General features: G+C 46.8%; 1 protein-coding gene and 1 long non-coding RNA gene across 3 annotated transcripts in view; one reads left to right on the top strand and one right to left on the bottom strand.

Moving 5' to 3' along the window:
• The window catches only part of LOC123375089 (transportin-3), a 62,585-nt gene extending 44,629 nt beyond the window's left edge, over positions 1–17,956 (bottom strand). Inside the window, exon 1 of one of the 2 annotated variants that reach the window (XM_045025705.1) lies at positions 17,627–17,956. In XM_045025705.1, coding sequence (XP_044881640.1) covers positions 17,627–17,761 — 135 coding nt within the window. In that variant the 5' untranslated portion in view covers positions 17,762–17,956. The remainder of the gene's footprint in view (positions 1–17,626) is intronic. The other variant, XM_045025714.1, reaches the window with a different exon arrangement.
• Positions 17,957–18,717: 761 nt separating this feature from the next.
• LOC123354649 lies at positions 18,718–22,135 on the top strand. Its single transcript, XR_006574794.1, has 3 exons — positions 18,718–19,668; positions 21,122–21,237; positions 22,028–22,135. It is a non-coding gene; the product is annotated as an uncharacterized LOC123354649 (long non-coding RNA).
• The last annotated feature ends 4,125 nt before the right edge of the window (positions 22,136–26,260 follow it).

Genomic DNA, 26,260 nt, shown 5'->3' with positions numbered 1-26,260 from the left:
AGCTGTTCCAGACACCTAATTAATTGTGTTGCCCTTTCTGCACTCTTTCCAATTCTAATTAGGGCTGTCGATGAATTGCAGTTAACTAATGTGATTAAATCAAAAAAATGATTTGCGATAAAAAAATTATTTGCAATTAATTGCAGTTTTAATTGCACTGTTAAACAATAGAATAACAATTGAAATTTATTAAATATTTTGGATGTTTCTACATTTTCATATATATTGTATTGTGTTGTAATTGAAATCAAAGTGTATATTATTGTTGATTACAAATATCTGCACTGTAAAAATGATAATAGTATTTCTCAATTCACCTCATACAAGTACCGTAGTGCAATCTCTGTTGTGAAAGTGCAATTTACAAATGTAGATTTTTTTTGTTACATATCTGCAGTCAAAAACAAAGCAATGTAAAACTTCAGAGCCTACAAGTCCACCCAATCCTAAGCCAATCACCAAGACAAACAAGGGACATATGAATCTTCAGCACATCTGGCACATAAATATCTTGCAACGCCAGCTACAACAGTGCCATGCAAACACCTGTTCTCACTTTCAGGTGACATTGTAAACAAGACACAGGCATTATCGCCTGCAAATGTAAACAAACTTGTTTGTCTTAGCGATTGGCTGAATAAGAAGTAGGACTGAGTGGACTTGCAGGCTCTAAAATTTTACATTGTTTTATTTTTAATGCAGTTTTTTCTGTACCGAATTCTACATTTGTAAATTCAACTTTAATGATAAAGAGACTGCACTACAGTACTTGTATTAGGTGAACTGAAAAATACTATTTCTTTTATTATTTTACAGTGCAAATACTCGTAATCAAAAATATAAAGTGAGCACTGTACACTTTGTATTCTGTAACTGAAATCAATATATTTGAAAATGTGGAAAACATCCAAAAATATTTAAATAATGGTATTCTATTAATTTTTAATTGTGCATTTAATCGCGATTAATTTTTTTAATCACTTGACAGCCCTAATTCTAATGTATCTTTTTGACTTGTGGTGACCAGAACTGTACATGTATTCAAGATATGGGCATATTATGGATGTATATACTGGCATTATAATATTTTCTGTATTATCTAACTTCCTAATGGCTCCTAACATTGTCAGCTTTCTTGACCACTGCTGTACATTGAGCAGATGTTTTCAGAGAACTATCCACAATGACTTCAAGATCTCTTTCTTGAGTGGTTACAGCCAAGGCTGTGTCTACACTGCCACTGTACAGCGCTGCAACTTTCTCACTCAGGGCGTGAAAAAACACCCAACAGCCTTTGGTGAGAGACCTTGTCAACGGCTTTCTGAAATTTCAAGTACACTATATCCACTGGATTATCCTCGTCCACATCTGTTGACATGCTCAATGAATTCTAGTAGATTGGTGAGACATGATTTACAAATGCCATGTTGACTCTTCCACAATATACCATGTTCATATGTGACTGATAATTCTGTTCTTTACTATAGTTTCAACCAGTTCACTTGGTGCTGAAATTAGGCTTACTGGCCCATAATTGCCAGGATCGCCTCCAGAGCTTTTTTTAAAAAATTGGCATCACATTAGCTATCCATCAGTCATCTGGTACAGAGGCTTTATTAAGCAATAGGTTACATACCAGTTAGCAGTTCTGCAATTTCACATTTGAGTTCCTTCAGAACTCTTGGGTGAAGACCAGCTTGTCCTGGCGACTTATTACTGTTTAATTTATGGATATGGATAGAGAACTCTTTAATGTTTTTAAGGAGGTAAATACTAATAGGAACTGTATGATCATGGGAGACTTTAACTTCCCGGATATAGATTGGGGAACAAATGCTAGTAATAATAATAGGGCTCAGCTTTTCCTAGACGTGATAGCTGATGAATTCCTTCATCAAGTAGTAGCTGAACCGACGAGGGGGGATGACATTTTAGATTTGGTTTTGGTGAGTAGTGAGGACCTTGTTGAGGAAATGGTTGTGGGGACAACCTTGGCTCGAGTGATCATGAGCAAATTCGGTTCAAAATAAATGGAAGGATAAACAAAATTGCATCTGAGACTAAGGTTTACGATTTCAAAAGGGCTAATTTTACTAAATTAAGGCGACTAGTTAGGGAAGTGGATTGGACTAACATATTTAGGGATCTAAAGGCGGAAGACGCCTGGGATTATTTCAGGTTGAAGTTGCAGGAGCTGTCAGAGGCCTGTATCCCGAGAAAGGGAAAACGGTCCTTAGGTAGCAGTTTTAGACCGAGCTGGATGAGCAAGCGTCTCAGAGGGGTGATTAAGAAAAAACAGAAAGCGTACAAGGAGTGGAAGATGGGAGGGATCAGCAAAGAAACCTACCTTATTGAGGTCAGAAGGTGTAGGGATGCAGTGAGAAAGGCCAAAAGCTGGGTAGAGATGGACCTTGCGAAGGGAATTAAAACCAATAGTAAAAGGTTTTTTAGCCATATAAATAGGAAGAAAACCAAGAAAGAAGAAGTGGGACCACTTAAAACTGTAAACGGAGTGGAGATTAAGGATAAGCTAGGCATGGCACAATATCTAAACGAATATATTTGCCTCGGTCTTTAATGAGGCTAATGAAGGGCTTAGGAATAGTGGCAGAGTGACTGATGGGAATGAAGGTGCGGGGTTGGAAATTACAGTATCCGAGGTAGAAGCCAAACTTGAACAGCTTAACGGTAGTAAATCAGGTGGCCCGGATAATCTTCATCCTAGAATATTAAAGGAATTGGCGAGTGAAATTGCAAGCCCGTTAGCGATAATTTTTAACGAATCTCTAAACTCGGGGGTTGTACCGTTTGACTGGAGATTAGCTAAGATAGTTCCTATTTTCAAGAAGGGGAAAAAAAGTGACCCGGGAAACTACAGGCCTGTTAGTTTAACATCTGTAGTATGTAAAGTCATGGAAAAAATATTAAAGGAGAGAGTAGTTACAGACCTTGAGGTCAGTGGCAATTGGGACAAATTACAACATGGTTTTACGAAAGGTAGATCGTGCCAAACCAACCTGATCTCCTTCTTTGAGTAAAGTAACAGATTTTTTAGACAAGGGAAATGCGGTGGATCTAATATATCTTGATTTCAGTAAGGCGTTTGATACGGTACCACATGAAGAATTACTGGTTAAATTGGAAAAGATGGGGATCGAAATGAAAATCCAGAGGTGGATAAGGAACTGGTTAAAGGGGAGACTGCAGCGGATCGTATTGAAAGGTGATCTGTCGGGTTGGAGGGAGGTTACCAGTGGAGTTCCTCAAGGTTCGGTTTTGGGTCCGATCTTATTCAATCTATTTATCACTGACCTTGGAACCAAAAGTAGGAGTGGGCTGATAATGTTTGCGGATGACACGAAGTTGGGAGGTATTGCCAATTCGGAGAAGGATCGGGATATCCTCCAGGGAGATTTGGATGACCTTGTAAACTGGAGTATTAGTAATAGGATGAAATTCAATAGTGAGAAGTGTAAGGTTATGCATTTAGGGATGACTAACAGGAATTTTAGTTATAAGCTGGGGACGCACCAGTTGGAAGTAATGGAAGAGGAGAAGGACCTCGGAGTCCTAGTTGATCGCAGGATGACTATGAGTCGGCAATGTGATGTGGCCGTTAAAAAAGCTAATGCGGTCTTGGGATGCATTAGGCAAGGTATTTCTAGTAGAGATAAGGAGGTGCTAGTCCCGTTATACAAGGCGTTGGTGAGACCTCATTTGGAGTACTGTGTGCAGTTTTGGTCTCCCATGTTTAAGAAGGATGAATTCAAACTGAAACAGGTACAAAGAAGGGCCACTAGAATGATCTGAGGAATGGAAAGCCTGTCGTATGAAAGGAGACTTGAGGAGCTCGGTTTGTTTTCCTTAACCAAAAGAAGGTTGAGAGGAGATATGATTGCTCTCTTTAAATATATCAGAGGGATAAATACCAGGGAGGGAGAGGAATTATTTCAGCTCAGTACTAATGTGGACACGAGAACAAATGGATATAAATTGGCAGTCGGGAAGTTTAGGCTTGAAATTAGACGAAGGTTTCTAACCATCAGGGGAGTGAAATTCTGGAACAGCCTACCGAGGGAAACAGTGGGGGCGAAGGACCTCTCTGGCTTTAAGATTAAGCTTGATAAGTTTATGGAGGGAATGGTTTGATAGGAGAACGTGATTTGGTCAATAACGTGCGACCACTGGTAATTAGTACCGAGGGTCAATGTTGGGATACTGAAAGTCTTTTTCCTGAGGGTCTGGCTGGAGAGTCTTGCCCGCATGCTCGGGGTTCAGCTGATCGCCATATTTGGGGTCGGGAAGGAATTTTCCTCCAGGGTAGATTGGCAGTGGCCCTGGAGGTTTTTCACCTTCCTCCGCAGCATGGGGCAGGGGTCGCTTGCTGGAGGATTATCTGCTACTTGAAGTCTTTAAATCAGGATTTGGGGACTTCAACAGCTGAGTCAAGGGAGAGAATTATTTCAGGAGTGGGTGGGTCAGCTTTTGTGGCCTGCATCTTGCGGGAGGTCAGACTAGATGATCATAATGGTCCCTTCTGATCTTAAGTTCTATGATTCTATCAACATGTTCCAAAACGTCTATTGACACCTCAACCTGGAGCAGTTCCTCAGATCTGTCACCTGAAAAGAATGGCTCACGCATGGGAAAACAAGGTTCTGGTTTCAGGAAGATCATCACTGCAACTTGATGAAAGGCAGGTGAACTCCTAATGGGACTTTTGGAAGAGCTGCAACAGGTTGCAGTTAGTCTGGAGATGGTGGAGGAACATTTGCCTTCTAACCACCTAATTCTAGGCATATTGTACAGAAGAGGCCTAAGAGAGACCTTTATACTGGTATTTTCAAAAGGATGCTCACTGTGGTGAATGTTCTGCAGCCACAGCTCAGCAAGCTTTCCACAAGCGTGTTCTAAAACCTCCTATTACACTCCACAACCCATGCGAGATGAACCATCCGTTTTTAAGTGTTTTGCCGCTGTAATGACTCACTGCTACACACAGCTCTGAAACTGCCAACACCACTGAAATCGACTAAACCCTCTTTTACAACACAGCCTGATGAGAGCTGAGTGCGTGTAAACCACCAATAATTATGCCAGGGATTAGTACTGCTTATTAAACACAAACAACCCCCACCCCAGACTGTCCAGGGCTAGTTAAAACCTACATTCCCTCTCTCTGAGAAGGAGGCCCATTAAACCAGATGTGAGATCTAGTCCAGCCTCACCACTGACCTCCTGTGACTTTCGGCGAGTCATTTTGCCTGGGTCTCAGCATCTCAGTTACGTGGCAATAGCACTTGACTTCACAGGGCTATTACAGGATTTAATTCATTCACATCTATCAAGCACTTGGGAAGTCTGGATGGAGATGCTGAAGAGTGCAACGTGTTAGTTCTCAAACCACAAATGGGCAGGTGGAAGAGGTCATACTATTGTTAATAGGGGATTAACTTTCAACACCATCCCGCCCCTTTGAGGGGGATATTATTATTTCCCTTTTAACACAGAGGAAATGAAGACTAAAGCAGTGAGATTCCTCTGTGGCCTGGACAAAGTAGATCTAACTACAAAGCAGGATGGATAAAAATCAATGATTTTTTTAATTTAAATCAGATTTTTTTTGATAAAATGCTTTTTGAAGAAAAAACCTATCTAAAGATAGTTTTAATTAAGATACATTATAGCTGAAAGATATCTCATCATGGAATAGGGATTATAAATTCTAATTCTATAATATGAGACAATATATTCATGTAATGTTTAAGAAAAGTTTTGTAAATGAGTTCCAATAGTTCATGGATTAGGGATACAATCTTATGGGGTTCCAGGGGCCTCTGTATAGATCAGGGGTTGGCAACCTTTCAGAAGTGCTGTGCTGAGTCTTCATTTATTCACTTTAATTTAAGGTTTCACGTGCCGGTAATACATATTAATGTTTTTTAGAAGGTCTCTTTCTATAAGTCTATATATTATATAACTAAACTAGTGTTGTATTGTAAAACAAACAAGGTGTTCACAATGTTTAAGAAGCTTCATTTAAAATTAAATTAAAAATGTTGATCTTATGCCGCCAGCCCACTCTGCCCGCTGCTGGTCTGGGATTCTGTTCACCTAGGCCCGGCAGCAGGCTGAGTGGGGCCTGCGGCCAGGACCCCGGTCCGGCAGCAGGCTGTGCGGGGCCGGCGGCTGGGACCGCAGACCAATAGTGGGCTGAGCGGCTATTTTCTTCCTTTGGACTAATTGAAAATCATTTGGGACCTGAAAAAGCAGGAAAGTTTGGTTCTTTTCCAGATTATGAACAAACAGGAAAATAAAAGGAGACGGCAACTGAGTTAGATGCAGAAGCCAATATTTAAAGTTTCTCATATTGATCTGGCTGACATAGTCGATTTAATTTGTGGTTTTTTTTTAAATATTTCATTTAACTATTTTAGTAAAACAATTTTAATAAAAACAAACCTGATTTTAAAAAACTTGAACGTTTAAATTCAAAAATTCACATGCTTGTTTTGTTTGTTGCGTATGCTGTTGAAGAAAAAAATCCAGAATACTTAACATTGTTATTTTAGTTAAATAAAACAATTTAAATGTCTGTCTGGTGATGTTCTCCACCTAATACAGCATGACAAGAAAATCCTCCAAATATTAATGATTAACCTGTTAAACTGGAGATAGTTCACCTCCCAATGACTGCATAAATATCTGCTTCAATTACATTTGGTAAATGAAATAACCAATCATTCATTTTCTGACACAGCTGTAAAACTCACCTGAAAAGTTTTCAAAATAAATCACTGTTTAAAAATGTATAATGTGTACCTTCTAAAAATGAAACCTACATTTATCTCTGAGTTGTGAAGAATATGTATTAAGGTTATAACAACCAACAAGAATGCACTTTTACGTACAGATCCATGATTAAATCAAGTCTTCCTGACTAGTGATTTAAATCATGATTTAAATCAAATCCACCCTGATACAAAGTTCACCTCTCTCAAACGGGTAGTTGAGAGGAGTCCTGTAAAGAACGGTTAAGACTAGTGGTTCTCAGCCAAGGGTCCGGGGCCCCCAGATGGCCATGAGCAGATTTGAGGGGGTCTGCCAAGCAAAGCCAGAATTAGACTCACAGGGAAGAAAGCAGAAGACCCACCGCCTGGGGCTGAAGCCTGGAGCCCTGCCACCCAGGCCTGGGGCTGAAGCCTGAGCAATGTAGCTTTATGGGTGCCCCAGTGGCACGGGGCCGAAGGCAACTGCCCTGCTTGCTACCCCCTAATGCCAGCCCTGGCTTTTGTATGCAGAAAAGCAGTTGTGGCACAAGTGGGCTGTGGAATTTTTATTGCATGTTAGGGGAGAGGGGGAGAGAAGAGGGGCAGGACACAAAAGGTTGAGAACCCCTGGTTTAGACTAATGACACACTATGTTCTGAATGGAAACTAATTCCACCCCAATCCATTCACCGGACCAAGGCCGTATCTTTTTGAGGAACAGCTTAGCTACCTCCTACAAAATCTTTCCACTAGAGCTGTGTGTGTGTGTGATATCCCTCTAAGAGCATCAAGCCTGGAGAGCACTAATAAAAAGTGACAGAGCCAGCAGTGCTGTTAACCTGGAGACGGGCTAGGTTCTTAAGGAAAACATTTGCACTACAACACGCGAAACAGGAGCATAGTCCAAAGCTAGAAAAAAAGATTTCTGAAATCAAAGAAACAAGACCTTTCATGAGATGAGATGGGAGAGTTATTTCTCTATAAACCGAAAAGGGATCCTTTGAAGTAGGTCGATCGTCTTGCTAGAAATCCGATCTGCCCCACTGTCTGAGCAGTAGTTTTATAGAGAAATTGCTTGTTCAGTCACTATGGATTGTTTTTTTTAGTGACAGTAACTTAGGGGGGGGGAGGGGGAGTAGCGCAGAGGGAATAGTTACAGATTGCTAAATTAAGGAAGACAACAAAGCTAAAAAGGAAAACTGTGGTCCACTAATTTATTACACCAGGCAACCTGCCAAACCCAGATAAACGCACATATGAACCATAACCAATCGGAATAAGGCTGGAGCCCAAATCACAAATTTACAACAGGGATGGGACCAGATGATAAACCCCCACCCTGAAGGGAGAAGCCTTGAGTAGGAGATTTGACAGCCCTGCCTGCACTTCTCGAGGAGAGATTCTGTAAATTCGAGGGCAAATATAGTATGGTCTACAGAGTCCTACAAAGCAGTCAGTCGGCTGATGTCGTTATCTTTAGTGCAGTGGTGCAGCCCTCAGGGACTTCCGGTCCCAAAATTCAGTAAGTCATCTTGATAGAAGGCAGCTCTCCATGGGCTTCTCTCAACTGTTTTTAGTCACGCACGCCCACTCTGGTTTTGTACAGTTTCCCATTTTGCCCCAATGCCTGAATGAGCCTTATTCAACACAGGTCAAAAAACCATCTGTAACGATCACCACACGCACTGTGCTTGTTGTTTGTACTGTACCATAACATGCCAGCCTGTGCCCGCAGATTGTTCGCAGCCTATGGAGACAACAGGTCTCAGTATGCACAGTGCTTCTACTTGGATCGAAATGTAGTGTTGTATATCTGTCATCTTTGCAGGCTGCACCTCCTCACTAATGAGAGGATGGCAGCACCCAATGTGCTTAACAGTGAGAGTAATTAACAGAGTGGATTTGATTTAAATCACTAGTCAGGAAGACTTGATTTAATCAAGGTTTTCTACATAAAAGTCCATTCTGAGTTCCCTTGCTGCCCCCATGTATGTGCCGGGATCTACACTTTTGGGAGGGTCTGAGGCCCCTCCCTGCCCCTCATGTGAGTCAGGATCTGGGGTAGTCCTGGCCCCTTTGGATGAGGAGCTGAGAACGGGTATACTTCATACATATCACAGGCACTCAGGAGGGGGACGGGAACACCCACTGAGATTAATGGAGCAGGTCACAGTCTCAGAGATGTTGTGTTCACCTCCATGGGGTGTTCTCATTGAGCTGAGAACAGCACATTGAGGTGAATAGGCCATTTCGCACCTCCAGCGCTGCAGATGGATGTGTAAAGGAGGTCTCTCTCTCCATCATCTCTATCTTCCTGTCGCCCAGTCTACACTATAAAGCTAGATCAATGCAAGGCAGCTTACAGAGACCTACCTGTGCATGTGTCTACACTCAATTGGTCTCCCATCGATGTAACTGCAAATTGCCCCATTGAGCCAACTGACGCCTGGTCTACACTACAGAATTACTCCGGTATAACTACATTGCTCAAGGGTGTGAATAAGTCACACCCCTGAACATAGTTACCAACCTACACGACAATGTAGACAGCCTCTCGTGGAGGTCGATTAACTAAGCCAACAGGAGAAGCTCTCACCCGTCATCTTAAGAGTGTCTTCGTTAACGTGGTGGAGGATGAGAAGAGGAGTTTGGGCGGCAGGTGACTGGGGGATCCCAGCTGCGCAGTGAGCCAGATCCTATTTTTGACTCCACTGCAGTCCAGCCAGTTGGGCACGGGCGAGCCTGATGCAGGCAAAAGAATCCTGGGTAAGTGTACATTTTCAGTTGCAGGGATGGTGCCCCCCAAAGTAGCAGGACACATTTCTGACTCAATAATTTACTCGAGAGGTAGTAGTCCAACCAAGAGGGAGAGCTGATATCTGCTTTTCATTCCCCGCTAGAGAGTTAGGCGGGATAGAAAGGGGCATTTGGAACACTTTTTCTATGGACAACAGGGACGTCCCTTGACTCCTCCTGTGAGAGTATATAATACATGTTAAAAATGCTCATTCCCAGCCTCCCTGAGCCTGATAGTTGAGTTCTAATAGCCTTTGTATTTGGCTATTCAAATTCAGCAGACAGCCACTTCACCTCCACCCTCCGCCGGCGGAAACTGTTCCCTCTTTGCTTCTCAGATATTATGCAGGACACAGCAGGCAGCTATAACCACTGGGATATTTTACTCAGCAAGGTCCAATCTGTGAGTAAACAACGCCAGCGTCCCTTCAAATGACCAAAAACACTTTCAACTGTCATTCTGCACCTGCTAAACTGGCAGTTGAATCCTTCCTTGGTGCTGTCAAGGTGACCAGAGTATGGCTTCATGAGTCAAGGAAGAAAGGGGTACGCTGAGTCCCGCAGAATCTATTGGCTTTTCAACATTTCCAGTGGTAATCCGCCAGTTAGGAAAGGAAGCCCCTGTTTGTTTGCAGCTTTCTGAAAAAATCCTGTATTCTTAAGGATGTGAATATCATACGCCTTCCTTGAGCAGCCCACACTGATGTCAGTGAAACATCCCTGGTAATCCACCAGTTTGCAAAACCATAGAAAAGTAGCCCTTTCTGTTAACGTATGCTGTGGTAAGGTGGCCTGGCGACAACAGAGGGACGTGTGTGCTATCGCCCCTCCTGCAGTTCAGGATCCCGACTGCTGCAAATCCATCCATCCACTATGTCCTGCACACTGCCCCGAGTCACAGTCCTGCATAGCAGGAGGCGATTAATGGCCCACCACACTTGCATAAGAGCAACCCCCACGATGGATTTCCCCACTCCTAACTGACTCCCGACTGACGGGTAACAGCCTGGCACTGCAAGTTTCCAGAGTGCAATTGCCATCCACTTCCCCACTGTCAGGGCAGTTCTCATTTTGGTGTCCCTACCCTAGAGGACTGGGCTAAACAGATCCAGGAATGTGTCCTGCAGTCACTGCTCATCAGCCCAAACCTGCATTATGATGCGATCCCACTAGTCAGTGCTTGTTTCTCAGGCCCGGAAGCGGCACTCCACCATCTGCAGCTGCTCCATGAATGACACTAACAACCTAGACTTGGTTCTTGCTGTGTCCCATGGCAACCTGTCCTCCAAACAACAGTTATCTTCCCCACCCACTCAGTTGTTTTTGCGGCTCTGAAAATACTACAGGATTGTGCGTCCTGTGCTTGTTACATTCATGACAATGAGCTGTGCAGGCTCCATGCTTCTGTCAGACGGCAGAGAATGAGGAGTGTGCCACGGGTTTATGGGATTTTGAAAAAAGGTACAAAAATTATGGGATACAGATATTGTGCGATGGAAACAGTCGCAAACTGGGAAATTGACCTGTGCTCCCAATTACCTCTGTGCAGCTCATTTTGGCCCCATCATGCATTGCCAAAACTTCCCAAAAGGCCACGTGCTGGAAGATGGTAAATTTCAGTGAGATAACTACCCATGGTGCACTGCACTTCATTGACATAAGCTCTCCTATGGAGTATGTGCATCGCCGAAACACAGAGCCAAGTACACACACACACACAAGCGATGTACTACCTATGGCCTGTTTAAAGGACAATGTGCTCTAAAATCTGCACACTTGCATGGCTTTTCTTGAAATGTGTAATGCCTTATGGGAGCGCACAGCAGGGTTAGTGACCCAAATTTGAGGTCACTGAGCTGGGGTTCCAGAGATACGATGAGCCCTGAGAAAACTGCTGTTTTGCAAAGAGTTTCTAGGTAGATTTTAATTTGCACCAAGCTAGAGAGCAAACTATTATTGTGATGTGGGTCAAAATAGTCTCAGTCTGTCAGTTTTTACCCAACGTAGTGCATGGCACCCACTAAGTCTTAAAGAACCCAAATTGTAAACAGTATTTAAGACCCTGTTCACTACTTTGCTTGCATAGATGTGCAGTCTGGAAGATTACAGGGTGCCTGCATCAATAAAGAAAAAACATGAGAGGATTTCTATGCAGCCACTTTATGCTTGCGGGGGTAGTTCTAGGGAAGATGCCAACACCACTGCCCATGATGAACACTCCACCACTGATGTTTCAAGCCTGAACCTTTGTAGACCTGTGCAATAAATATGTAATAACCTACATTGCTTGATACAAAAAGATGTATTTTTGTATCCTCTGATGTGAGTGGGCAAGGGAAAGAGCAGCATGCATACCGTCAGGATCCAGTATGCATCATTTCAATGCCTCCACCATTTAGTGTGGGTACACGTACCATGCAGACCACACCTGGAGCATATCTAAATAATTCCCCATCAGCTACTGTCAGCTCCAGGGGATAGAAGGAATCCTCACGCTGAATGAATGGGTAGGAGGAGGTGAAGAGCTTGCACATTTCAGCAACTGGCATTGGCAGAGTAAAGGTGTGTGTGCATTAGAGCATTGCTGAAAATGGGTAGGGTTAAGGTTGCATGGGCGTCCTTAACTGTGCATTTCCTGATTTTCAGAAGTTTGAGATTTACTCAACACTCTGTAACAGGCCAACATACCACCAAGGAAACTTCACTCTTTATGAATATAGCTTTTTTGCCACTGAATTAGAATATTGGTCTGTTGAGTTAAAAATATCATCTCACTATAACAGGCTGCAGCAGAGACATGGGGCTATTAAAAGATTACAAAATGGGCCTATATGGAAAAGCGATAGATGTGATAAGAGTTTTAACTCAGACCCATGTGACATTATCATAAGAAAATTAAGTAAATGTGGGTGAAATGAAATTACTGTAAGGTGGGTGCACAGCTGGTTGAAAGATGGTGCTCAAAGAGTAGTTATCAACGTTCGCTGTCAAACTGTAAGGATTTATCTAGTGGGGTTACTCAGGAGGTCAGTCCTAGGCCCGATACTATTCAATGTGTTCTTTAATTACTTCAATAATGGAGTGGAGAGTATGCTTATAAAATCCGCAGATGACACCAAGCTGGGAGGGGTTGCAAGCACTTTGGAGAACAGGATTAGAATTCAAAATGACCTTGAGAAATGGGAGAATTGGTCTGAAATCAACAAGATGAAATTCAATAAAGATAAGCACTTAGATAATCAAATGCATAACTACAAAATGGGGAATAACTGGCCAGGTGGTAACACTGCTGATAAGGATCTGGTGGAGGGCATAGTGGATCACAAAGTGAATATAAACCAACAATGTGGCGCTGTTCAGAAAAATGCTAATATTCTGGGGTGTGTTAACAGGAGTGTTCTATAGAAGACACAGGAGGTAACTGTCCCACTCTGCTCAGCACTGGTGAGGCCTCAGCTGGAGTAGTGTGTCCAGGTCTGGGTGCCGCACTTTAGGAAAAATATGGACAAACTGGAGAGACTCCAGAGGAAAGCAACAAAAATGATCGAAGGCCTAGAAAACCTGATCTAGGAGGAAAGGTTAAAAAAACCTGGGCACGTTTAGTCTTGAAAAAAAGATGACTGAGGCGGGACCTGGTAACAAGTCTTCAAATATGTCACACGCTGTAATAAAGAGTCAAGTCGAAGTTTCCCCAAGCCAATGGCTCATCAGGCTGATGCATTTAAGGCACATCAGTCTCATAGCCAACAGTACACAAGGACACAAGAACAATGTGGCCAGCACCACACCTGACTGCCTATGACTGGCCTAACCTGATGGATCAGGTACCCGTTTTGCAGCCGGGTGAACTGGAGGTAGCCTTTCTGTGTAAGATCACGCAAAACTCAACTGCAGGACCAGACTTCAAAGAGAAACTGCTGAGCTCCAGTTCATCTGCAAATTTGACACCATCAGCTCAGGATTAAACAAAGACTGTAAATGGCTTGCCAACTACAGAACCAGTTTCTCCTCCCTTGGTTTTCACTCAACTGCTAGAAGAGGGCCTCATCCTCCCTGATTGAACTAACCTCGTTATCTCTAGCTTGCTTCTTGCTTGCATATATAAACCTGCCCCTGGAAATTTCCACTACTCGCATCCGAAGAAGTGGGTATTCACCCACGAAAGCTCATGCTTCAAAACGTCTGTTAGTCTATAAGGTGCCACAGGATTCTTTGCTGCTTCTACAGAACCAGACTAACACGGCTACCACTCTGATGCAAAACTCAAAAGTACATTGAGGGTAGGACAATATGTCATCAGCTTAATCTGCAGCAAAAGAGATTTATTAGATATTAGGGGAAACTTTCTAACTATAAGGCTAGTTAAGCACTAGAATAGGCTTCCAAGGGAGACTGTGGACTCACCATCATTGGTCAACCTGTTCTTAAAAACCTCCAAACACCTCTCATAGGGTAGGTTTACACTTACCTTCCGGGTCGTCACGGTGAGTTCGACTTCTCGGAGTTCGAACTGTCGCGTCTGATCTAGACGCGATAGTTCGAACTCCGGAAGCGCTGCGGTCGACTCTGGTACTCCACCACTGCAAACGGCGGTGGCGGAGTCGACGGGGGAGCCGCGGAGTTTGACCCCGCCGTGTTTGGACGGGTGAGTAGTTCGAACTAGGGTACTTCGAATTCAGCTACGCTATTCACGTAGCTGAATTTGCGTACCCTAGTTCGACCCCCCTTCTTAGTGTAGACCAGGCCGTAGATTTGTTCCTGCCTCAGCACCAGGGGCTACACCTGATCACCTCTGGTGGTCCCTTCTAGTCCTGTATTTCTATGGTTCTAACCCATTCCCAGCCCCCGCAACCAGGAGAAAGCATTGGGTGCATACAAGACAATATCCCTGAACCATGACAAGACTGGCAACATTTTATATGGGCTTCTAGCTAATAGATTTAGACCTCTGACTAATGCCTTGTAACACACTGTCTGGCCCTGTCTAGCATCAATCACCTTGAAGATTCAGAAGCCAGGAAACAGTACTCCAAGCTTAGAGATTAGTTGAGAGTTGCCCAACATGTCACTTACAAGGTCCTTAAATGTGGCCTGTAATTGCCATTAGATCTGCCATGTTAGATACAGAGATAGGCTCCGAGAAGCTGCCAGAAAGCAAGCCTGGGCCAATACTTCTTGGAAGGCGAAGGGACTCAAATAAGCAGTGTCAAATCGATGCATCTTATCACACAACACAAAAGAAGGGCTGTTTATAATCCCAGCAAAAATGCAAACACAAGAATTTGTCATTCACATTTCCTCCTTTTCAGACATTGCAAAGATTGTGCGAAAGAAGGGGAGTCTGCCTTTCCTGTCCCCCGTTAAGGAAGTATGCTTCCCTGTGAATGCTCAAGGAGGAAGAAGGGCAGGCCTTTCTGTTTCAACAGAGCGTTTTTGAAAGAAAAAAAGCCTAGAAAAATTCACTCACCAAGTTGGAATTTTACAGGGGAGAAGGGAAAAAAAAATATTTAGAAACCTAGTGGAGCTTTCTGGGGGTTGAGAACTTTCTCCCAATACTGAGGGAGGGAAAGAGGACTCCCTTCAACAATACTTATAATTAAAAAACAAGATAGTAAAATTAGGAAAATATGAGAAAAAAATCACAATATTGCATGGAGTTTGAATAGAACTAATAAAGGGTTATGCATCCAAACAATAAAAGCAGAAGTTTGGATCTAGACCAGAGATAATGAAAGACTTTAACCAACACTATAAACTGACAAGACAGAAGAGGAAGTCAGTAGAAAAGCATCAACCACAATACAATACATGCTCAATACCACAGGTATTGGTAGCAGGTCTCATCAATATATTTTTAGGGACTTCCATGGGCCAATTTATCATTGTGTATATATTAAGTTTTTCTCTAAGTTACAAAGAAATTTTTATTTGTTATAAAGAACAGATCTGTTAATAGATTAAAAAAAGCCATTACAAAAGACAACATCTCTGCTACCGAATAAACTATTAAGACAAAACCACAACAGCAATCAACAGAGGAAGTGAAGTCTCCCCCTACTGTCACAATTCACAGCAGCTCAACAGGGCCAAATTCCGAACTGGAAAAGTACTGGGGTGGAGTCCTAAAGTAATATGCTGTGACCCATGTCTGTTTATCTTGCTATCAGGGCAGGAAAAATTGCCTGTAGTGACGGATGCAAAAATCAAATCTTTCTTACAATTGTAAGATAATCCGAACTGTTAGAATACATAGCAAAAATTAATTTGCTTTACTGTATGTCTTCAACTATACATTTTATCTACTTTTAACCACCACTTGCATACTAGCAAAACTTTTTGTTAACTGCTCCTGAATGTCAGATTCTAACTGGTATGACATAGTGTAATAAAAATGCTTGTGTGTCGGTATAGTACTTTAACATGACTCCGAACTCCTGTTACTAAAAATGTACAATGTGTCACAAAAATCTAGCATTATTACAGAACAAACAGTATCAACACCAAATCCCTGATCTCACTTCAGACAACACAGATAAGAGGAGAAAATATGCACAGTTCTTTCTGGAACAAAGAGATTCTTTCCTTTCAAATATTTGGGACTCCTGAAGGCAACAACAACAAGAAGCCTGGACTCCAATCATATAAGCTGCAGTCGCCAGAATTTGCGGCCTTGTCCGCACTGGCCGGGGTATAGGGTCATGTCCGTGCCCACCGAGCTGGTCTTAAGGCACAGATCAGCAGGCGTGAGCTCGGGGTTGGTCGCGGTCTAGCGCCACCCCCGCTGGCTGCAGGGATCCTGCGGCTCCATAAAGCCCTTTCGGATGCCGGGGGCTGGGACGCACCAGAGAAACACGAGACTGCGCTTATTCCAGGCTGGCGAGCGCGGAGCCCTGACAGGCCGATAACCGGGAATGTCACGGGAGAACAAGCGCCCCAGGCTCCCACGTGGAGGCAGCTCGCCCCCCACCCCACACTGAGAGGGCGCGGAGCCCCCTCCCTCTCTCTGGAAGGGGGGAGAGGCCGAGACACACTCAGTCCCGGCCCGCTGCCCTCCCCACTCGCGTGGCGTGGACCCCAGAGCCCCAGTGCCAGGAACCGCCTCGCCCCCGGCCCCGCTGCGGGAGCCAGACCCCGGCCTCCGATCGCGGCCTCCCCGCAACACGAGGCCTCCAGCCGGCCGCGCTACAGGCCTAGCCCTGCTGCCAGGCCGCCTCCGGCGCACGGGGCCCGCCCCGGCCCAGCTCCGCCCCCAACCCCAGCCGGCTCCGCGCTGGGGCTCGGGGAGCGCGAAGGCCGAACTCGCCGCTCCGAGCCGGGGCCGCCCAGGCTCCGCTGCCGGGAACCCCCGGCCCGGCCTCTCCTCCCCCCCGCCCCCGCCGGGCTCCCCCAGCGCCGCGGCCCGGCCTCTCCTCGCCCCCCCCCCCCGCCGGGCTCCCCCAGCGCCGCGGCCCGGCCTCTCCTCCCCCCCCCCCCCCGCCGGGCTCCCCCAGCGGCCCGGCCCGGCCTCTCCCCCCCCCCCCGCCGGGCTCCCCCAGCGGCCCGGCCCGGCCTCTCCCCCCCCCCCCCGCCGGGCTCCCCCAGCGGCGGGGCCCGGCCTCTCCCCCCCCCCCCCCCCGCCGGGCTCCCCCAGCGGCCCGGCCTCTCCCCCCCCCCCCGCCGGGCTCCCCCAGCGGCCCGGCCCGGCCTCGCCCCCCCCCCCGCCGGGCTCCCCCAGCGCCCCGGCCCGGCCTCCCCCCCCGCCGCCGGGCCCCCCCCCGGCCCCGCCTCTCCCCCCCCCCCGCCGGGCTCCCCCCGCGGCCCGGCCCGGCCTCTCCCCCCCCCCCGCCGGGCTCCCCCAGCGGCCCGGCCCGGCCCACGATCTCCTCGGCCGCGCAGTTCCCCAGGCCCCGCCCGATCCCCCATGGCCGCGCTGCCCGGCTCCCCCTCGCCGAGCTCACCCAGCGCCAGGGCCCAGCCCGATCCCCCCGGCTCCTGCAGCTCCCGAGGCCCCGCCCGGCCCGGCCGCCCGATCCCCCGCGACTCGGCCCGCAGCTCCCCCCGGCCCGGCCCGGCCCGCTCACCGATCTCTGCAGCTCCCCCAGCCAGCAGCTCGCCCGCTCCTTGCCGCTCGGGTCCGGGTCGTGGTAAAGCGCCTGCACCGCCTGGTACACGAGCTGCAGGCTCGGCTTCCCCGCGCTGCCTCCGCCGCCCTCCATGGCTCCGGGTCCCGCACAGGCCGCTCCGCGCCCGGCTCCAGCCCCTCAGCAGCAGCAGCCGCCGCTCCAGGCCGCCGCCATCTCCTCGCCCGGCCGTGTCCGTTACCGGGAGGGGCGGTGCCACCCAGAACGCGGCCCCCCGGAAGCGCGCGGCCCGCTCACCGCGTTCCGCCCGCACAGCGCTCCCGCCCGGCCGCCGCGGAGCCTGCAGGCCCAGCCAGCCCAGCGCGCGGATACGCGGCTGCGCAGCCAGGGCACCGCCACCCCCTCCGGCACCGCCCCCGGCTGCCCCCCGCGCGCTTCCGGCCGGTGCCACCGCCACACCTGTCCCCCGCACCCGGAAGTGACCCGCCCCGAGAGGCGGGAAGGAGGCTCCCCCCTCCTGCTCGGGCCCGCTTCCCGCAGGGCCAGGCCGGCACCCCTCCCCCCACGGCCCGACCCTCCCAGTAACCCCCGCCCCGGGCCCTGCCACCTCCCCGGGCAGCCGGCCTAGACCCGCTCAGCGCCCTGGGGCGGTGCCAGAGCCACCCCCACGCCCAGCTGGCCCTGCTCGTCCCACCTGGCTGTGCCCCCCCCCCCCCACACACACCTGGGGCCTGCCCAGCCCGCGGCTCCACTCAACCCCCCCTCCCCTCCCCAGCCAAACCTGGGGCCTGTCTAGCTCCAGTCAACACGCCCCCCCCCCCCCCAGCCCTGCTCAACCCTCCCTTCCCCAGCGAAATCTGGGGCCTACCCAGCCCCCGGCTCCACTCAACCCTCCCTCCCCAGCCAAACCTGGGGCCTGTCTAACCCCTCCAGCCCCAGTCAACTCCCCTCCCCCTCCTCCTCCTGCCCTGCTCAACCCTCCCCTCCCCAGCCAAACCGGGGGCCTACCCAGCCCCCGGCTCCACTAAACCCCCCTCCCCCTCCAGCCCTGCTCAACCCAATCCTCCCCAACCACATCTGGGGCCTGTCCAGCCCTGCTCAACGCTCCCCCCCCCCCCAATCCCCAACCACATCTGAGGCCTGCCCAGCCTCTCCAGCCCTGCTCATCCCACCCTCCCAGCTCCCACTCCAAACACTCCTGGGGACTGCTATCCCTCTGGCCTTTCCTGTCCCACCCCCCCTAGCTTCTTCACCACCAAACACACGGGAGAACTGCTCCCCCTTCCCCCCATGGCCCTGCTCAGCCTGCCTTCCCTCCCCACACCCCTGCTCCCCAAACACCCCTGGGGGCTACCCGTCCTTCCTTCCTCCCCTTGCTCATCCCACCTGGCTGTACCCTGTACCCACAAATGCTCCAGGGGGATGCCCTGGTCCTCCTGCCCTGCTAAAACCCACCTGCCTAGCTCCACACCCCCAAACATCTCTGGGGGCTACCCTCTCCCCCAGCCCTGCTTGTCCCACCTGGCTCTGCCCTGTACCCCCAAATGCTCCAGGGGGGTGCCCTGGCCCCTCCTGCCCTGCTAAAACCCACCTGCCTAGCTCCACACCCCCAAACACCTCTGGGGGCTGCCCTGCTTGTTCCACCTGGCTGTGCCCCCCATCCCAAACACACCTGGGGGCTATTCGGGTGCTGCTCAATCCACCTAGCTGGCTGTGCCCTCAGTTAACTGCTGCCCAGCCCCCCCCTCCTTCCAAACACACACGTAACTGGGCCTGTCCTTCCCCACCTTCTGCCCAGCCCCCATACCCCAAACAATCTCTGCCAGCTGCTAGGCCTTGCCTGACACTCATCCGGGACTGCTTCTTATCCACATTCCAAGGAGTGTCTTGTTCTCGACCCAGCTCAGACAAGTGACCTGATTTTAAAAGTCACTTTCTGAATAACGAGGCGCTTTGTCCTTGCTCCCATCACCACAGATAAAGGGCACCTTATCTGCCTTCTCCTTGATAAGATGGCGCTTTCCGGATTACTGGGGAAAGTGGTAACGCTTTTTAGCCATTGTTTCTACACTGCTATTTGGATAATTAATTTACCAGTTCAGTGCAGCTGAGGCTTTCTGGGGGCTACTTAGTGGATTTCTGGGAGCAGTGAGGCAGTATACTGGAGTGCATTTACAGAATTGGGCAAAAATGTCTCACCCATAGTGCATGGTGAGATGAGCACTAAAATATTTCTTACGGTTTATGGCTTGTGGCACCACAAAGGCTACGCTTTTCAAGATTCTCTCCCCCCCCCCCTTATATGGCTAAAAATTGAGATTTAAATAAGGTGAAAGTCAGCCCTTATTAGCATAATATATTCTATTTTATATATATATACTTAGCATAATATATTCTATCTCTATAAAATCCTTTAGAGCAATGGTTTTCAAACTTTATACTTGCGACCCAGTTGAAGAAAATTGTTGATGCCCATGACCCCAGTACTGGGTCGCGACCAACAGTTTGAAAGCCACCGCTTTAGAGATTATACACACAGCAAAATCACTTCACCTGCCACTAAAATGGAACCACCTCTACATTGAAGGTGGCGGCTGTTTAACAATGCATTGCAATGCTGCACAACAATTGAAAGAAAACTCGAATGTCCAATTGAAATTGCAGTGGGAATGGAGGAAAGTAAAATGTAATTATACACGCCCATATTTTGCCTGGTCTATGAGGCTAACAAACCTCCTCTTGTGAAAAATGTAGTCTGACCTTTAGCATGAGTATTCAGGAATTCGGCTTCACATCACGATGGCCCTGATGCCACATCGTTTAATACTCTTAGAAGGAAGAGCACATTGACAACTTCCATGTCATGCAGACCTGATTTTTTTTTTTTTTAAAAAGAACACATTCAAATACTGACCAGGCCCGATCCAGCTTTTTTTGTGAGAGTTAATTAGATAGTGGCCTGAGGCGGTATAGCTACTGACCTAGTACATGGAGTCTTGGTCCATGAAGAGTAAATAACCAAGTAAAGAAATAAATAACCCATAATCAAAACTGAGTTATGAAAGGGTTGTGAAATTCCTTTGGTAGCTACAGTAGTTTTTGTAACCTTGATTCATTGTAATGATCTTAGAGCAGCTGCCAGTGTTTCAGTTTTGTTGAGGGGTCTAGGCTGGGGTACTACCTGCTTGCATTGAAGTTTTGCAGTCTCACCGCACTGCGTCAAAGACCAAAATCGATGAATACAAAATGACAAAGGAACTGAGAGCAGAAAGAAAGAACCAGGGAAACAAACAAAAAGGGTTTGAAATCTAGATTTTCCTCTTTGGGAACGTAGCGGAAAAGCCACTGAGGAAGATAATTCCATAAATTAATGTATTTGTTGAGAATTCACAACATGATCCATGGTGTATGGAACACAGGGCAGGTTTCTTGTCTACCCTGAGAAGTTTATAATCTAAACCTATTTCCTTCCTAAAAATTATTCTATTACAACAGTTTAGGTGAATTTAGTGCTGGTGTATGGTGCTGAATTATGTGACCTTCAACTGAGACATGAAAGATGCTGGATTGGAAGCTCTGGAGACTGAAGCTTCCTATTTACTACAGAACAGGTAGAGCATATACAGAGTAAGCTTCCGTCACTCCCCTATCTATGTGTTTCAAATGTGACCTGGAAAGACCACTGTATGAACTGAGCGAATAGCTCAGTCTTTCTCACCCATTCCGTCCTTACATCTCAACTGAAACTGCCAACAGCAGACCCATCTGTGTTCACAGATGTCCACATCACAGAAACGATCTGCTAGGAAATGCACTGAGACCCACCAACCAACCAACCAACTGGTAACAGTCCTTCAGCGTATCAGCCTGGCAGTAGACTGAATCAATAAACTAGAGATGAGAGGAAAGGTGGCAATTGCTAACTAACATTAAAAGATGTGGAATCAGAAATCACTTCTGAGGCCTGTGAAGAGAACTTACGATGAGGTCTGTGCTTATGAGCTAAGACATCTTTCTGGTGGCAAGAAAGGAGAACATGGATAGTGGGGACCAACAAATAGAGATGCCAGCATTGTAGATAAAAAGATTGTTTTGATTCATGAAGCAGCGGAGTGCTTTCTGTGATGTGAGACTATTTTGATTAAATGGGTACACTTAAGCAGAAGGAACCAGCTCTTTGCCACTTTCTCAATTACGTTGCTTAGAAATGGAGATTAGATCATGGGTGATAGTGATAGTCCTTGCGACTACTGCGTGTCTTAGGGTGGGTAATAGGTTGTTTCTTAAGAGGAGACATTGACTGTCTGTGGGTAGAAGGGCAACCCAGAGTACCAGAGCCTTCGCCAGCCCGGAAGAGCATGGGTCAGTTTGTGGTAGTTTGGATCTCCTCCTGTGTTTCAGCAACTTCCTGCTGTGTGAATCAACGGGCTGAATTTTGAGAAGCATCATGTTCCATCTGGGGCTCTGTGGACAGCCTTCTATTCCTGGATCCATCCCAAAAGCTCAAGTTCACTGCCCACTGTTCACTGCCCACTGTTCTGATTTTGTTTCCTCAGGCCTGGAAAAAACTATCTCAGATTTTATCTCCCCCCATCCCCCAAGTAGGGTGAGAGCATTTTGCAGCAGGAGTCTCCTGGAATCGGAGACTGATTGAAGGCAATCTGCATTGTTTAAGTGGGGCAATATCCTAAACATTTCCAATGATTGACATTTTGCAGCTGCCATGGCTGCAGAGAAAAAGGTTCGCTTGGTCTCCTTGAGAGCTGTGGCATAGAGTTGCTTAAACGTCTCATGCCGCGATCAAATTTAGTCTTACACCGCGGATATTCTAATCTTACCACCCTTGTACGGCATTTGTCTTAGAAGTCATTAGTGATTCCAGGTGTTCAGTGTTGGTGCTGCAGAAGGAGAGGACATTTAGGGGTCAGCTGGTCACTAGATGGGAACAACAGGTAAAATCCTGCCAGTCCATCAACAAGCCAGCCCTGCAGCTGGATAGGATTTTCCTCTGTTAGCAAAGGGGATATTCATGACTATCCATGAATATCAGGCAGGTTTCATGCTAAGAAGACATAAGCAACAAATCTCCACTAGCCATTTGGTGGGATCTCTCATGTTGTTCCACACCTCCAGAGTGACTGGAGACGGAAAAAAATATTTGACTGTGGAGTGCCCCAGTCCATGAGGAAAAACCTTTGTAATGGTCTGGGAATGGAATGTATTGTCTGGATCAGGGGTAGGCAACCTATGGCACGTGTGCCGAAGGCGGCACGCGAGCTGATTTTCAAGTGGCACTCACACTGCCTGGGTCCTGGCCACCGGTCCGGGGGGCTCTGCATTTTAATTTAATTTTAAATGAAGCTTCTTAAACATTTTAAAAACCTTATTTACTTTACATACAACAATAGTTTAGTTATATATTATAGACTTAGAGAAAGAGACCTTCTAAAATGTTAAAATGTATTATTGGCACGCAAAACCTCAAATTAGAGTGAATACATGAAGACTTGGCAAACCACTTCTGAAAGGTTGCCGACCCCTGGTCTGGATATTTTCCTCAGTTACACATTAGATGGGGGTTGTCGTCTCTTTCTGATCCTCTTCATCCTCCCCCAGGCTATGGAAAAGTATGTCCTCTGTTTCACTCATTTCACTCTGTTCATGCTTTCATTGGAATCATTGGGAGTGGTACACTGTTAATGAAATAATCCTGCATGCAGCAGATATATTGTTAAACACAGTAAACGTACACACTAGACATCATCCAAACAATAAAAGCTTTTTCAACATTTTCAGAGTATAAAAATAATTTGAATAACCCTCAGATCAAGGCTGGGCTCGTCAGTGGATCCGTCTTGGTTCCACATACAGTACTAAGGAATAAAAATGGTACTTCAGAGATGTCTTATCCATAGAACCAATACTAGAGAAGAGCAGACACAGCTAAAGTTCAGACTTAAATAAATGGAAGGAAACTTCCATAGTCATGACTAGCGGGATTATGGCAAAGGTTTTGCACCCAATTTTCAGATGCTGCTCTTTTCTTCAGGGACAGCCATACCGTGTTCCAGATAAATAACTGTTGTGTCTATTATTCTTTGCACAACAAAATAATAGGTAGACACTACCAAGGCAGAGAGGGTTCCAAATAACTGGGTTTACAAAATGTTTCTCCTCCCTTGGTTTTCACACCTCAGCTGCTAGAAGAGGGCCTCATCCTCCCTGATTGAACTAACCTTGTTATCTCTAGCTTGCTTGCATATATATACCTGCCCCTGGAAATTTCCACTACATGCATCCGACGAAGCCAGTTATCCCCCATTCTGTATTTGTGCATTTGGTTTTTCTTCCCTACGTGGAGCACCTTACATTTGTCTTTATTGAATTTCATTTTGTTGTTAGTAATCCAGATCTCCAATTTATCAAGATCCCTTTGAATTTTAGCTCTGTCCTCCAAAGTGTTGGCAACCCCGCCCAAGCTTTGTGTCATCTGCAAATCTGATCAGTCTGCTCTCTATACCTACATCCAGATCATTAATAAAGATGTTAAATAACACCAGACCCAGAACAGATCCCTGTGGAACCCCACTTGAGACCTCTCTCCAATCCTGCATCATTCCCTTCAGTTACTCTTAATTTGCGGTTGTTTAACCAGTTATGTATCCACTTAATGGTAGTTCTGCTGAGCCTGCATTTCTCCAGCTTACTTGCTACATGTTAATCATGACAGGACAAATCCAGATGTCCTTCCTCAGGACCTTTGCTATTCAATTCCACGGAGGTCTAATTTAAGACTTTTTAATCGGAATTTTTTTTTCAAGATGCAAAGAGTGATGTGGGTGCAAAATGCAAAACCTTCCTCTAATGCCATCAGTGCTTTCTGAGACATAGGTTATTTATATGTCATGTATGCTAAGCACATGGGATGGGAGCCACATGCCTGTCTGAAATGTTCTAGCCCCAGACTGATATCCTTGCACATGATCTGGTCATGTAACAAATATAAATACTTTGGGGACTTCATTGGTGAATTATAGACAAAGCTCTTAGAGCAAGACGTAAAAGTCAGGCCCTTCCTTCTTGGCAACACGCTAGTAAATTTCATGTATATAAATAAAAGCAACAGGAGAACATTTAATTCTGTCAAGAAAATGGAGGAGGAACAGGTGGGTGGGTTCCGACCCATCATATGCTTCAGCACTAGAGCTGTAAACACACTGCTATATGTGATGCTCTTTGCCCGGAGAAACAGAAGAGGTCTTTGAGTAACTTTGATCACCAGGGTGAGATTTGCCTTCTCCTGAGTGCTGAGGAGCAGTGCGAGTAACCCAATGCTGAATACAAACTTCAAGTGTTCTGTATTTGCTGTCTACACAAAGTCAGTGAAAACTGCTAATACTCGGATTTTCTGGATTACAAGTTTGAGTACTGACAGCCGTCCAGGTAGCTGATCTTTGAGCTCGTGCTTCAGTCCCACTTCAGCTGGATTACTTGAGAGTTCCGCTGCTGGATTTTATATAACACGGGTTGTTCTTTGTATTCTCACAAATGCAGTTCAACTGGTTTGGTTCAGTTACCATTTATTTCCATTATGAAGGAGAAAGCTAAAACCAAGTGTCACAGTTTCAGGGTAACTGAATCCACTCCTGAGTGGTCCACTCCAGGAAAGCCCGGTCAGGTCTCAGGTCTCCAGCCATCACCTGTCTCTTGTTCCACACCCTTCTGACCAGGGATTTTAAGGCCACGCAACTCCCGGCCTTACACTGTGATATCCCCAGCAAGCCAGTCTGCTCAACGGTCAGCGCCTGTACTTTGCTCTCTCTCCGAGGGCTATGAACGGCAGTGACGAGTCACCACACAGCTCTTTCTAAGCGAGCCCATTCTAACCCTAACCCTAACCCGATTTAAACACACACTAAGCATACCAGGAGTTACCATCAGCCTTACGGTGCCCTGGTAAAGTCTTTCCAGCCCTTCTGCAAGACTTGCCCCCGCCTTGCATAGAAGGTCCTGTCTGTTTGCTGGGGAGAAAGAAGGCCCTGAGTTAGTCCAAGCTCATACTTTTATACCAAACCCCTTTCTTTGTCTCCTAGTCTCCGGAAAACGCAGCTTGAACCAGTCTATGCAAACCAGTCCAGGGCGGGAGTTTCCTCGGGAGTCATTTACAGTCTCAGTGGTAGCCACCCCCGACTGTTTTTAGCTCCTGTAGAAGTTTTGGTTACCCTCCCCCATGGAGGAGAACACAATCGGACATCAACCCAATCATCAGTTTAACACAGAGAGACGGCGGGACGTTGCAATATCTGTCACACCTAGTTCCATGTGACTGTCTCCAGCACTGGCGGAATGCAGCTGGGGATCTGTGATACATTCAGGGGCTCTGTAATACTTCTCTTTATTCCAAGACATGCTGTTTACTTGTTATAGTTTTACTCAATGACATTGCTGAAAGTTTAAATAAAAGAAAATTGAATACAAAGGAGCTGATGTTCACTATAACGTAAACTTACAAGAGCAAGGACATTTGGCGGTAGGGCCTCCAGTGTCCTCAATACTCATTGGCATGGTTTGGCTTATTTCACCTACCATACGGAGAAGCTTGAGGGAGAGCAACGTCTTTGCTTTTGTGGGGTC

The sequence above is a fragment of the Mauremys mutica genome, chromosome 1 (assembly GCF_020497125.1).
Source record: "Mauremys mutica isolate MM-2020 ecotype Southern chromosome 1, ASM2049712v1, whole genome shotgun sequence".
In the NCBI taxonomy this organism is placed as follows: domain Eukaryota; kingdom Metazoa; phylum Chordata; order Testudines; family Geoemydidae; genus Mauremys; species Mauremys mutica.
This window is presented reverse-complemented; position numbering and strand designations above follow the sequence as displayed.